The 14,204-nt window shown below is 37.3% G+C and overlaps 1 protein-coding gene across 5 annotated transcripts in view; it reads right to left on the minus strand.

Annotated features, from left to right (window-relative positions):
• Positions 1-923: 923 nt before the first annotated feature.
• Positions 924-14,204, minus strand: part of IQCB1 (IQ motif containing B1) — a 39,412-nt gene continuing 26,131 nt past the window's right edge. For 4 of the 5 annotated variants that reach the window (XM_032480185.1, XM_032480189.1, XM_032480195.1 and 1 more), the window contains 5 exons: positions 13,936-14,078; positions 12,166-12,314; positions 8,445-8,576; positions 6,807-6,963; positions 924-5,961 (listed from right to left, as the gene is read on the minus strand). In XM_032480185.1, the coding sequence (XP_032336076.1) occupies positions 5,732-5,961; positions 6,807-6,963; positions 8,445-8,576; positions 12,166-12,314; positions 13,936-14,078 (811 nt within the window). In that variant the 3' untranslated portion in view covers positions 924-5,731. The remainder of the gene's footprint in view (positions 5,962-6,806; positions 6,964-8,444; positions 8,577-12,165; positions 12,315-13,935; positions 14,079-14,204) is intronic. The other variant, XM_032480215.1, reaches the window with a different exon arrangement.

Raw genomic sequence — 14,204 nt, forward strand, 5'->3', positions numbered from 1 at the left:
ATCCGCATCACTTGGGACAACAGTTGAGATGGAGAAATCTCAGGCCCCGCCCCACACCCATTGAATCAGAATCAGCATTTTAACAATACTGGAAGCACTGTTAGGTGAGTAAGTGCCATGGAAAAAATAAGTCAGGGAAGGGGACTATGGGGTCCCAGGGGATAGGGTAGGAGGGGGCAGTCAAAAGAAAGTGATATTCCAATGAAAGCATGGGAAAGAAGAGTCTTACCATGGGGATAAATAGGGAAAGAGTTTTGTAGGCTTAGAGATGGAGAAATACAGAGGCTCTGAGGCTCGAGTGTGCCTGCTGTGAATTCATATTAATATATTAGAGCTGAAGTTTAATAAAATTGACTTTCACTGCTTCATCAAAAGCATTCTTAAGTGAAAGTCATCTTTTGTTTTCAGTACTGCAAATGTGTGGCTATGAAGAATACAGTGGTTCCTGCAATATTTGGGTCCCCCTGCCTTGATTTGTGCCAGCAGTTTTACCACCATTGCTTTTGTACTATCAGTGCAAATATCAACACAGTATAAAAGGCAAATGACATCTTAGAATTATTACAAAAATAGTTTTGACACTTGGGTAACTGAAAGGGTCTCAGGACCACCCCCTGCAGGGTTGCATGAACTACACATTGTAAATTATTGTTTTACATTACAGATTCCTTAAGGGAAAAGATTGACTTTAATTTTCTTTTTAAAAATTATGTTTCTTTATGTTCCCTAATTTGAAACTCATTTACCCAATTACAACAAGCAAATGTATAATGCTCCAAACATTTTTTAGTCTTACAGACATTATGTCAGTCACATAGGTATGTGTCAATTAACTCTTGCTCACAGAACACAAGATCTTCAGTTCCTCCTCTATCTGGCTGACAAAGAAACTGTAGACCCTCTTTTAAAAAACAATTGAAGAATTAAGGAGAATGTTTAAAATTTTATTAAGAAATAGAAAACATAATTTTTTGGAAGTATAACTTTTAAGCCCTTTAATTCATAAGAGTGCATTAGAGTGGCTATGCAATTGTAGTCCTGTTGCCATGAACACCCTTGATATTTTGGCAAAGAAGAAATAGGCTTTGGGAACGTCATGCTTCCCTCATTTCTTTGAGACACTTATAAACTCGAGTAAATACATTCAGAAGTCAGAAATAGACTTTTTAAAACAAATTGGCCTAATATTTCCATATGGCTGCTTTTATTTTAAATGTAAATGGGATCTATGAGAATGATTTCTATAAATGCTTTTGTTTTCCTGATATTTTAAATGTGTAAGTTTTCTGGCATGCTTTGAGACTTTACATATCCCCCTTACAAATATGAATTATTTTGCAACAGTCCTAAATAAATGATTGAGTCTATGAAGGCAGGAGGGTATAGCTCAAGTGGTAGAGCACATGCTTAGCATACATGAGGTCCTGGGTTCAATCCCCAGTACCTCCTCTAAAAATAAATAAATAAACTTAATTACCTTCTCTCACTAAAAATAAAACAAAGAGTCTATGGGAAAACCACAGCCATGAATCCATGGTATGTACACTGAATCATCCAAATGGTAGGGTTTCCATTCAGATGGAAATCAGTCAGACGCCTGTCATCACTCAGATTCCTCATTGAGATATTTATTTCTTCATACAGCTCTGAGTTACTGTCTAATGTCCTTACATTTCACCCTCCAGCACTCCCCTTGAGCATTTCTTGCAGGGCAGGTCTAGTGATAACCAACTCCCTCAGCTTTCGTTTATCTGTGAATGTCTTAATTTCTCTCAGACTCTTGAAAGATAGTTTTGTCAGATACAGGATTCTCAGTTGACAGGTTTTTTCTTTTAGCATTTTGAATATACTGGCCTTCTGGCCTCCAAAGTTTCTGGTAACAAACCTGCTGGTGTCTTATTGAGGATCCTGTGTGTGTGACAAGTTACTTCTCTTTTGTGGCTTTTGAGATTATCTTTGGCTTTCAAAAGTTTGATTATAATGTGTCTCAGTGTGGGTCTATCTCAGTTTATTTTACTTGGAGTTGAGGTTCTTGGGTGTTTATATTCATGTTTTTCACCAAAAAACAATCTGAAGCTGTCAACAGTTATTGCTGGAGAGTGATGGGTAGAGTCTACTTTATAATTAACAACGAATTAATAAAAGTAGAGTGTTCTTTCCAAATTTTTTATATAAGAACTTGGAATCTCTGTCTATAACACTGGTGGATGTTTAACTATGACATATGAGGACAAATCAAGGCTTAAGAAGTCAGTGGACCAAATTGAAAATACAGCTATTTTAGAGGATATAAAAAAGAATACTGGGTTGTATAACCAGATTTTAACATTACAAATCTGACAAGACATCTTTTTTTGCCATATTGTGAATTAACACTAAAGTATCACATAATTTTTCAGCCATTGAATTTCTAACTCTGACTAGCTTTTCCTGATCAAACTCTTGGTGGTTCCTTTCCCCCAGTTTAACTTATTCTTCCACCACCAAACTCCTACTCACATTCTTAGGCCCAGCCCCTAATTTTCCAAACACTTTACTTATAGGCAGTTAATCATGGCCCCTCTCTGCTCTCTCTGATTATACAGTTACCAAGCTATGTCATTTTCACTCGCTCATATGTCTCTCCATCTCCAGACAAAGAGCTTCTTGAGAGACTTTTGTTACTTTCTTTGAATCCCCAACAGCTGGCACAGTCACTGGGACATGACAAGTGCTCCAACACATTTGAGGAAGTATACTGAAATTAAAAAAAACTCGAAAGTCTATACAGAACAGCCAGTAAAAATTTAAACAGTATTCATGAGAAAAGAAAAAGAAGACCAAGCAAGCACTGCTTGGCCTGAAGAAGAGACATTAATGAGGCATTTGTTAGTCTTTAGTTTATAGTGAATTGTAAATAAAAAGATGCTAACCCTGAATGAGTTTTTACCTATGTAAAGTTCACTTAACTGTACACAATTAGTGCACTTTATGTATGCTATCCTTTAAAAGATGAGAGAGAGAAAAGAGAGAAAGAAGGGAAGGAGGAAAGAAGGAAAGAGAAAGAAAGAAAGAAAGAAAGAAAGAAAGAAAGAAAGAAAGAAAGAAAGCAAGCAAGCAAGCAAGCAAGCAAGCAAGCCAGCCAGCCAGCCTAGCCAACTAAGGAGGTGAATCAGAATACTCAGACATTGAGACATAATGATAAAAGACTAGTCGTAAGCATTGAATCTATTGTAATATAGAGATTGAACAATGTGGAGGTTAAAGTAATAGAACAGAACATAAATGTCTTTAGAATTTAAAGGTAAATAAAACTAAAGGGAAAAGAAACCATTTAAGTGTGCTAATCTTCTATAGCAGAGAGTCAATAGATACTGTCTAAAGCTGAAACATGCCATTAAACAAAGATTCCAGCAGGAGGGAAATTGCCGTACAGTTGTTTCCTCATCTACCCAAAGGATTAAACCAGAGAATGCCTTTGAATGCTATTGAGTTAAGTTAGATATTAAGAACTACCTTCCTAAAATAAAAATTGAGGACTATCCTTTCTGTAAAATTAAGAAAGGCAATAATCTCCACATTAGATATTTTAAAGTTTAGATGACTGTTGTCTGTCTGCAGTTTTAAAATGAGACCAGAGAAACTCTAAGGTCATTATAAGCTATTATAGGTTCTTGGTTTATGTCAGAAAAGATAAAAGGAGTAATGGAAGCCCAGACCCTCTCAGCTCCTCTGCAGCCCACCATCTAGCCGTTTACCCAACTCTGAGAGCAAATCAAATGGAAGAGAGATGAACCATTCAGCCAGGATAGCCCCAGTGCTCAAGCAAGTGGGCACAGGTGAGGGCAGGACAATGAGCCCAAACCCATCTCCAGACCCTCAGGGTTAAGATCCAGAGAGGAAGATTTACAGAAAGACTTTGGGAAAGGGGGTAGTAGCCTTTATAGACACTAGCCCTACTGGTTGAGGAAGAAGATACAAGGATCTGAACATAAATTTCTGGGCCTAATTCCTTTTTTTTTTTTTTTTTTTTTTTTGTCCGGCAGCAATGAGGACATTGAACATGATAAAGCAAGACAAAGAAAATGATGACACATTCATCTTACACACACACATGTAACCTCAAGCATAGATGCCCTAAGTATCCCACACCCTTCACCTGCACACTCAAGAGCCTCCCCTCACTTACCTACCACCTGCCTTTCATTCACTTCCTCCCTGTTTCTGGTTCTGTTACTCCAGCGTTTCTGCTCAGACATGAGCAGAACTCCTCCATCTGTCTCTTGACATCAACAGGCAGTCTGTAGCTTTGCTGTCAACATGGAAACTTTGGGACATTGGGCAGTAGAAGGGTGGGGCAAGCTTTGATTGACTAGTGACTGTCAAAGCTTGAGGCAGAAAATCCAGCTGGTAAAAGAATTAGGAGGCAGAGAAGGCACAAAACAGGAAAAGAAAGGGAAACTTTCTGGACATATTGTTTTGGCTGGAGAATGTGTCAGAAAGAGAGGCGAAACCTGAGCTTGTTGGTGTCACTGCCCTTCCCCTTAAGATGCTGAGCCCTAGGCTGTCTCTGAGCACTTCATTGTGTCTTTCCATTCAAACATTAATGTGATTGGAGTGCCTGGAACAAAGTCACAATGTTCCAGTGTCCCAGTTTCCCCATGGAGGATATACAAAATGATGAGTTATCATAGGCTTCAAGTTCTTTATTTTTCAGCTGCTGTTACTTTATGCTTATAGGGGTCTGGAAAGCTTGAAGTTTTTCTGTGTTTCTGCTCTACCTCCACTTTTAGCCATCCCTGTATGCCTTTGCCACAGTGTGTGTGTGTGTGGGGGGGGGTCGCCACTCACCTTCCCCAACCCCAGTGGTAAACTGCTATTGCTTATTACTTGGTGCTAGGCTAGTTGCTGGGTCTTGGGTGGTCTGTTTTCCTGATCCAGCCTAAATTTTAGGCCAGGTTTCTTCTTCCTGGGGTTGGAAGTAGGGCTTTTTCAAGGTTCCTACCCTTCTACCGTATGGCACCCAAACTGCCTCATATTTGTGGTTGGTCTTTAGCAGGAACATTGTCTTTCATTAGCAGCATTAGCAGACATCTGCTCTGTATTGGTGTAGGATTTCTGGGCCCAAGATCATTTCCTACTCCCTTTCCCATGAGAGAAGGTTCTTATTTCTATCCTTCCCTCAGCAACACCAAAAAAAATCTCTACTTCTGTCTGGGACTAGAATGTTTCCTATCCCCTTGCCCCCTGCCCCTGCCACACACTCACAGAAACAGACAGGTTTTGTTTCTATTCCTTCCTTACATGCAATGGAAGGTGTGAGCCTTGGAGGTAAGAGGGCTTGTTGCCCCTGCTCTAGTGGCTTAAAGCTTTTAAGAGAAGGGTTTGGGAAAGTGGGGGAGGCTTTCATAACAATAATTGAAAATATTTATTTAGAAAACACTGTTAGTTGGAAAATAGCAGAAACAAAAAAAGAAATCACATTTCATATAAGCAACAGAATACTATGCTGAGTTTAGTTTCACAATAAAAGCCACACCAATTTGTATGTGTGCCCAAGAATGGGAGTGTGGACAAAGAAAAAGAGAACTGAGATAGAGGTAGAAGATAACTCTTTTGCTTACTCCCTCCAGTCTTGTTTGGAGAGGAACTTCTGGAAAACCGTAAGTTAGGATAGTGCTAGTCTACTAGTATGTCAGAGGCAGGACCAATCTAATCTCTTGAAATACAGATGTGTATCATTCCACCTCCCTTAAGGGGGTTTGGTTCCACCAATGAATAAAGTTCCTAATTCTACACTAAGTTCATCCTTTGGGACATCCATCTCATCTCCTGCTTCTTCCCCAAGCTTCTTCCACCAGGGTGCTTGTATATGCTTCAGGGTGGTGAGGTGGGCCTGCTTGGCTTTGGCTGCCACAGGCCTGGATCTGCTTAAGAAGAGCTCAGGTTCTTTCCCTTCTGCCTCCTTCAGACTTGGTGCTTCTGCAGTAAACAGAAAATAAACAGAGGAGTAGAAGAGTTCTGTAGCAAACAAACAGGGATTTGCAAACTACAGAGTTGGGACTTTGCACTAGCAGGCAGGAACAAGGTTCCAATTCTAAATCTATTATATTGCTAGCTGTAGATGGCATGTGACTATTCACAGGTTGTAGGCCCCCATTCTGTGTTTAAAAGGAAAGAATAAAAAAAGGGGTATTTTTTTAGGTTTTGTTTTTCTTTTTTTAAGAACAAGAATTTTAAAAATAATAGCAGAACCATCTCTTATAGATGACAGGCTCAGTTACAGCCACCTATCCATTCAAAAATACAAAATTTGCAAGTAATGGCACTAAACAGAGGATCCTGCCCATTTTGCTCCACAAATACTAAAAGTGTTTCAGAGGCTGACCGAAACACTGGCTTCATGGATGAGATCTCTCATTGAATGTACTAGTGGTTGTGAGAAGCAGATGAATTAATTTTTGTGAAAATACTTCATTAAAAATATAAAATGGCAGTGTAACGACTGTCATCATCTACTTCTAAAATGTGATCAAAAGCTTTTCAGACTATATAGTAGAATCTTGTTAGTAGGGTTCAGCATCTTTAAAATCAGTAACTTTGAGTTTGATACATATGAAAGACAGCAAGGCTGAGGGAAGAAGTCAAGAAGGTTCTGCAGCATTTAAAAGCACTGTGTACTGATATGATCTAGAAGTAGAAATTTCTGAGGGTAAGAGATGGCTAATAGACCACGAAATGGTGTTTTCCTTCTGAAGATTTTGGATGTCACAAAATCTTGAATAGGCTGTTCTTTTACGGAAGAAAAAAATGGAAAGAGCACATACTCATCAACTGTTCAATGTTGGTGCTGATCTGAGCCATCAGTGCCTCCCTGTGCTGTTGGGCTCTCTCTTGCAGAGCCCGACCCATGAAGTAGTGTTGCAGTTGTTCTTGTGCCTGGGAATGGAGCTCCCTGCTGGTCACATCTGATACCTCAGAGCTCTGGGAACAGAGGACAGAAAAAATTGTCACATGAAGGACACACATGTCAAAGTACGTTTCACCCCACCACTTAGTAGAGGTTCCAGAATGTTTAGCTGTCTCTCATCAATGGAATATTATGGTTGATGTCAATCTTGTACTCTTGAACAAGCATTATTATAGCCTCTTAAAAGCAGCTTTAAATGAAAATGCAGGTGGGCAACTTTCTTTCTGATATGCTCTCATGCCTCATTTCCTCACACCATATGGTATTCTGGGAGAAGGGATAAGAATGAGAAGTCACAGAGAAAATTACAAACGGCATGGTAAAGACACTAGCTTGGAAAAGGAGTAACAAGACCAGCCCTTTTGTTCTGGACCCCACCTGATAGACTATCTCACTTCTTATCCTATCCCCACTTATCCAAGCCATAATTTCACAGAACAAGAGATAGAATCATTCAATGGACCATATTCTTTTCGTAGTCAGCTACTTTAAAGGGAACTTAACTAATTAGTTTGGACAAGGAAGAAATAAAGCTGAAGTAAAGCTTTGAAGCTGATAAAGCTTCTGACACCACAGGTTTCTCAAATATTCCAGTTCCTGGATCTTTGATGCAGTCCTGTTCCAGCTAACACCTTACTTTTCAGCCACAGAATTTTAAGCAGCTGTACTAGAGTATGGCTAAAGCAGCTCTTCTTTTAAATAGGAGTATGCATCAGAATCACACACAATACATCAGAAAAACCAGAGATCAAAGACCAAAGCCTAAGAGCTAAAACTACAAAACTCTTATTACAAAAGATACAGGAAGAGTTTAATGACAGATTTGGCAATGATTTCTAGAATATGACACTGAAGGAACTGGCAACAAAAGAAAAATTAGACAAATTGGACTTACCAAAATTAAAAACTTTTGTGCATCTAAGGATACTATCAATAGAGTAAAAAGGTAGTATACAGAATGGAAGAAAATATTTGCAAATCATGTATCTGATATGGGACTAATATCCAGAACATACAGATAACTTCTAAAACTCAACAACACAAAAGCAAATAACCTGATTAAAAAATGGGCAAAGGACTTGAAACATTCTGCCAAAAAAAAAGATTATATATATATACACACACACAAATAGCGAATAAACACATGAAAAGAGGCTCAAAGTCACTAATTATTAGAGAATGCAAATCCAAATCACAATAGCACTTCACATTCATTACGATGTGAAAATAATAAATGTTGGTAAGGATGTGTAGACAGTCTTGCTCATGCAGCGTGGAAAATGACTGACTTGAAGAGAAGTCTCCTTTACTATGCTTCTATGGTCCATGTAATAATTATAAGAAGACGCCAAAGCCATTAACTCTATGGTAAAGCAAGTGCACTACCTTGTATCAACAATAAAGGTACATAATACAGCTGAGACACTTCTTTGTTGGTGAATATCACGCACCACAATAATGTAACACCAATACCATGGCACAGAAGCCTACATACTGGATGTCTTCTGACATAGTCATCCACTTGCTGCTTCAGTTCAACTCTGCGTGCATCAGTGAGTTCTCTGAATCCTTGCCAAGGAGCAAATAGTTTTTTTTTCTTATGGCACTTTGCTAGGAACTTAAGAGTCTGAAGAAAGAAAAAAGATCTGTGATTTTCTTCCCTAATAGAACTATTTTCTTCCTACAATAACATATGGTAGTGACAACACTACAATAGTTGTTAACTCTTAGTGTATATAGGGAGAAGGATGGGGTTGTGACAGGGGTGACAGAGGACAGTGACCTTCTAATTATATTCTTCTGTAGTGTTTTAATATTTTTACAAGGATATATTCATGTATTATTTGTACAGTAAGCCATAAAGAGAAAAAAGTAGAAAATCAGCTTTGGGTTCTAGTCTTTAACTCTAGTCCCTTATAAACGGTATGATTTTGGGCAAGTCACTTGATCTCTATAGGACAGGTTCTATGTCCACAGAAAACAAGAACTCCAATTCTACTTAGCCAAAGGACTGTAAAGATCAGAGAGACAATATATAAGACAAAGTTTGGTAAATGAATACTCTTTCTCATGCCCTTCAGAATAAACTCCTGGTGAAAGAAGAAATCTTGTAACAGGCAAGATTTGGAGACAAATTTGAAGTTATTCTGTCCAATTTTTTTTTCACTCTCTCCTTTCTTTGTAGTTTTTATTTTCATTAAAGTTACATGTTCACATTGTCTCAGGCAAGGATTGGCAAGTTATGGCCCACAGGTCAGATCCAGCCTGCTGCCTGTTTTTGAATGACCTAAGAATAGTTTCTTATATTTTATATGGTTACAAAGCTTAAAAGGAAAAAAATTATTTCATGACATGAGAAAATTATATAAAATTCAAAATTCAGTGTTTACAAATAATGTTTATTGAAACACAGTGTATCTCATTTGTTTACATTCTGTCCACAGCTTCAATTGTACTTATATCCTCCTTTTGAGAGATTTTCTCCTTTTCTTCTATTCTTCCCTTTTTTTGATTTTTATTCTTTGTTTCTCCTTCTATCTTTCCTCTACCTCCTGCTTTTAGTACTACCCTAGGCTTACAATACTATGCTGGGAACTTCAGAATAAAGGTTCCAGAACAGAGGATTCTCTGCCCTTAAGATCAGAAAAGTCCACCTTGACTTCTCTGTCTTTTTTTATTCTTTGTCACTTCAGGACTCTCTAAAATTATATTTATCTCCCAATTTTTTTTTCTCAACTACCAATGGTTTGTTTCAGTAAGTGCTTTTGTGGTTGGTCTTTAACGGATATGTATATTAGTGCTATAGTACTTTGTGCTATAATCAACTAGCAAAAATTAGCCATCACTCTGGCTCTAGAGAGCAGACACCAGCAAACATCAGCTTCCTTCTGAGCTTCTTAAGAAATGAGAAAGCAAGAAATGAATATCCTGGAGCATTGAAAGGGAAAAGGCAGCTAATTCTTCTAATTTAATTCCAATACTATACCATCACAAAGAACTCCAACCCATCTACGTAAGGATGTGTAATTTGAAACTAGCAAGTTAACATAGAGTTTTCTTGATTTTTAGCTACCTGACAAATGAGCCCTCTGCCTTTGCACAAAAGAAGGGACAGAAGGTAAACAACAGTTCTTGGCCTTCCTGTGCCAAGGACACTAATAACTAGTTCCTCCTGAGGGATAAGTTCAATGAAATGATATTCCTACTTCCTTCTGTGAAACTGATGAATTATTGTTTTCTTTTCTTTCTTATCAAGATCATTTGCAGTACTAATAGAAATATAAAGGGAGTCAAATATATAATTTTAAATGTTCCAGTAGGCACATTAAAAAAGTAAACAGAAACATGTGAAATTAATATTTTGCATATACTGAGTTACATAAGCATAACAGTATATGTAAAATACTAGCATTCCAACAGGTAATCAAAATTTAAAAATTAAAAAAAAACAAAATTTAAAAATTAAGGTGATGTTTTACACATTTTTTCCATACCAAGTCTTCAAAATCTGGTATTTTCAACTTACAGCACAGTTAACTTTGTACTGGCTACATCACATATCAAACACTCAGTAGCCACAAGTGGTTACTGGCTACTTAGTGCAAGTCTGTAGTATATCTTAGAAATGGATGCTTCAAAATGTGGCAAAATGTGTCCTTTATTGCCCTGTTGTAATTTTTTTCTATTTTCCTTTTCCTCCCTTTTCTGTACTCTGTCATTTTACTTTTTCTTTTCCCTCTTTGAAACTAATCCTCTTCTTTCCTATTTCTGACTAGCTCTGCTTTCAGTTCACTGTTATTTTCAGTAGTGAGTTTCAAAGACATGAAGGCCATCTAAACATGACCTAGACCCATCGTTTTTGTTTTTACTTCAATGGAGACTCATATTCCATTCTCTGGGTGAAGAAATGAGGTAAATGTGACTACTTTCCCCCCTCTTATTCCAAAGGAAAGTGTGAAAGCCAGAACAACTCTGCCTTTATAGCCCTCAGATATCCTGTTGTGATGATGTCCCCTGCTTCTCTCTCTAGGGAATGGTGAACAAACTGGAGTATCTCACTTTACAGTAGAGGACCCTTTTACAAAGTATTGGACTTATCTAAATTAGGCAAGATAATAAGACAACTCAATAAGGGCCAGGCTGATTCTTTGACAGGGAAGAGTTTAAAAAGAAGGTAGCCATGAAGTAAAGGTATTAGAAAGGACCCACTGTCAGTTTGCAACACTGATATCACAGGTTAATGCTTAGATGGCCTTATTTAGCAGAGGGTAAATAGTAGGTGTGGATGTGATTCAGTGATGGTACAGGACTGTTTGTTGCAGATATGGCCTGATATCCCTCGAAGAGCCTGAGGAAGAAGGAGGTAGCAGACATCTCTTCCTATTTCCCTAGTATTTACTCTGTTTTTTGAATGGCTTTAAAAAAAATCTTTGTAAAAGGTTAATCAGAGAATTCAACAAAGAGACTGTTCAAAATCTATCACTGTGAAAAACTGAAATTGATCTGGTTTAATAAGGGATTATAAAACTAAATGCTGTATGACCTAAAATCCTAATATGAAAGGATCCACTTATAACTATGTATAAGTAAATAACTGGATATTAGGAAAACTGGTCATTAAGTGAAATAGGCAGCCTTGTGCTATGTATTTCCAAGGCAATAAAATATTACTATGCTCCAGATAAATCCCAGGAAAATTAGCATTTAATACCACCATTCTACAATTCAAGAATTATAATGATCTAATTATACCTAATATATTATCTGTGCATTAAAAAACATCAAATAGGCATTTGCATAGGACTATGCAGTTGACAAAATACCTTGCCATAAATTAGGTCATCTAATCTACACAGCAGATGAGTGAAAAAGATAGGGTAGACTTTGCTCATCAAACACATGTTAAAAGCTGACAATAAATAAAACTTAAGTCCTTATCTTTGAGATGCCCATAGGTCAAGTAAGAAAGAAAAAAATTAACAAACAACACTGCATTATGGTAAATAATGTATAAGGTCTATGGAAATACTAAGGACTGAGTGTCTAAATCATTCTGGCCAGTGGTAAGGAGGTTCTCACTTTATAGAGGGAGAAAGTAAGGTTCAGAAAAGCTAAGTTACTTGACCAGGACTTTACAGCAGATAAACAGCAAAGTCAGGTATGAACCCATGTTTTTGCCTCCTAGTCCAGTACTCTTTGTACTACATCAGACTCACTGCTCTCTGAAGTGTGACAGCTGCTTTATATTCCGTAAGAGATGGCCTCTGTTGGCGAAAATTTTTCCTTTCCCTGTACCCTCTCCAATGTTTCTGGATAATCAATGCTGATTTCTCTTCTATTTCCCGTTTATGTTTTTCCACCTGACCTAAAAAGATGACAGACACTATTACAACATACTCACTTCTATGCTTTCTGAAGTTCTGGAATCAGGACAATGAAAGTAACAACAGTCTTGCAGTCTTTTTATTTTTTTCAATACTGCTCACTGATTTTCCCAACTTTGTTATTTTACAATGTAAGATTTTAAAAACAAAGAGCTCTAAAAGCTTCCCCAGATTAGGCATCTTCTTTAGAAAAAAAGACTCATATAATTTTTTTGTGTCAGAGGAATGAGAAAAGGGCTAAAAATCTGATAGCAAAAACATTCAGAAAAAAGATACACAAGTAAATAGTTAAGAAGACTTTCAGTGCCACCAGAGGGAAAGGGCAAATCATGTACATGTGTTACCTACTCTGTGTGATTCTAAATGTCTCTTTAGTCACTCATTTGATTCTACAGATGATTTTATTTTTACTTTCTGGGAGTTGGTCAGCATATAACCCAGGGTTAACAGTAGCTAAGTGAGAGAATAAGGCAGTAGAAGGTAATAATAAAAAAGGATATATCTGAGAAATAGTACAACAAATTAATAGAATTTAGTGACCAACTAGAACTAGACATGTAGGTGAGAGAGGAAAATAACTCTAGGGTGTCTTACAGATAGGAAACTGAGTAGACTGTTGGTGGAATTACCTGAGATGAGGAATACAGGAAGAGGAAGTTAGTGGGGGCAGATAATGACTAGTGTTACGGATGCTTGTAGATAGCTAAGTAAAATCAACCAACAGGCAGCTGGCTACAGAGCTGTGTTATTCAATGTAGTAGACACCAGCCACAAATAGCTACTTAAATTTAAATACAGTAAAATTAAAATTTCATGTGCACTAGCCACATTTCAAGTAAATAGCCACCTGTAGTCATTGGCTACTGTATTGGACAGTGTAGATATAGAATATTTCATTTTGTCAAAAGTTATACTGGGCAGGTTTGGTCTACAGCTTAGCAGAAAGGATGACAATGCAGATAGGATTTCAGAGTGCTAAACACACAGTTGGTAGTTGAAGCTACAGTTATGGATGGGAAGAGCAACATGAGAATAATGGGGTAAGGATGGAACTCTGGAAAACATCTATATTTAAGGGAAAGGAAGAGAAATAAGAGGCTATAAAGGATACTGGGAATGAGTACCAAGAAGGGAGGGGAAGAACAAAAAAAGAATGCTGAAACAACTCAGATTTCCAGACTATACTTTAATATTAATTTCAGCTTAGTGTGTCAAAGGTGGTAAGAAGGTTCACAAAGCTTATCCTGGGGTATAGGTAAAGTTCTGAGGGCAGAATGTAGCAATAGTCTAACACCTTACTTAAGTTCAAGGGGTTCTTTCTTTATGTCACTGACAGCTATCTTTAAGCATAAAATTTTATGTTTCACTAATTTATCTGAAAGAAAAGAAAAACTAGTGGAGAGATTGCTCATCATCAACTAATAGGCCTTAATTAGAAAAATCAGTAACTTTTTTTGACTTGAGAGATTTAAGGTTTATCTAAAAAAGGAGAAACAGGGAAAGGTCCACATTTAAAATAAGAAATCATCAGGTAGCTAGGAAATTTATTTATTAAGATACTGTAGTCAGTCTTTCACTTATAAAACTGATACTGCCACGCACCTGGATGAACTACTTCGAGCATACTCAGTCGTATTTCTCGGGAAAGTCTCATGGCTCTCTGCCTTTGAAGTTGCACTTGTAATCTGCGATCTTCTTCTTCCTTCTGCCTATTTAGCTTCAGTAACATCTTTGTTCGTTTAGATCTGTGATGGAAACATTACCTTACACACAATTTTCATAATCATATGTCTACTCAAGAAGTATATGAAAAAAGACAACCTCACTAGTAATCATATAAATACAGACAGAAAAAAAAACTTTAAAGATAA

Source organism: Camelus ferus, chromosome 1, assembly GCF_009834535.1.
Source record: "Camelus ferus isolate YT-003-E chromosome 1, BCGSAC_Cfer_1.0, whole genome shotgun sequence".
Taxonomy (NCBI): Eukaryota; Metazoa; Chordata; class Mammalia; order Artiodactyla; family Camelidae; genus Camelus; species Camelus ferus.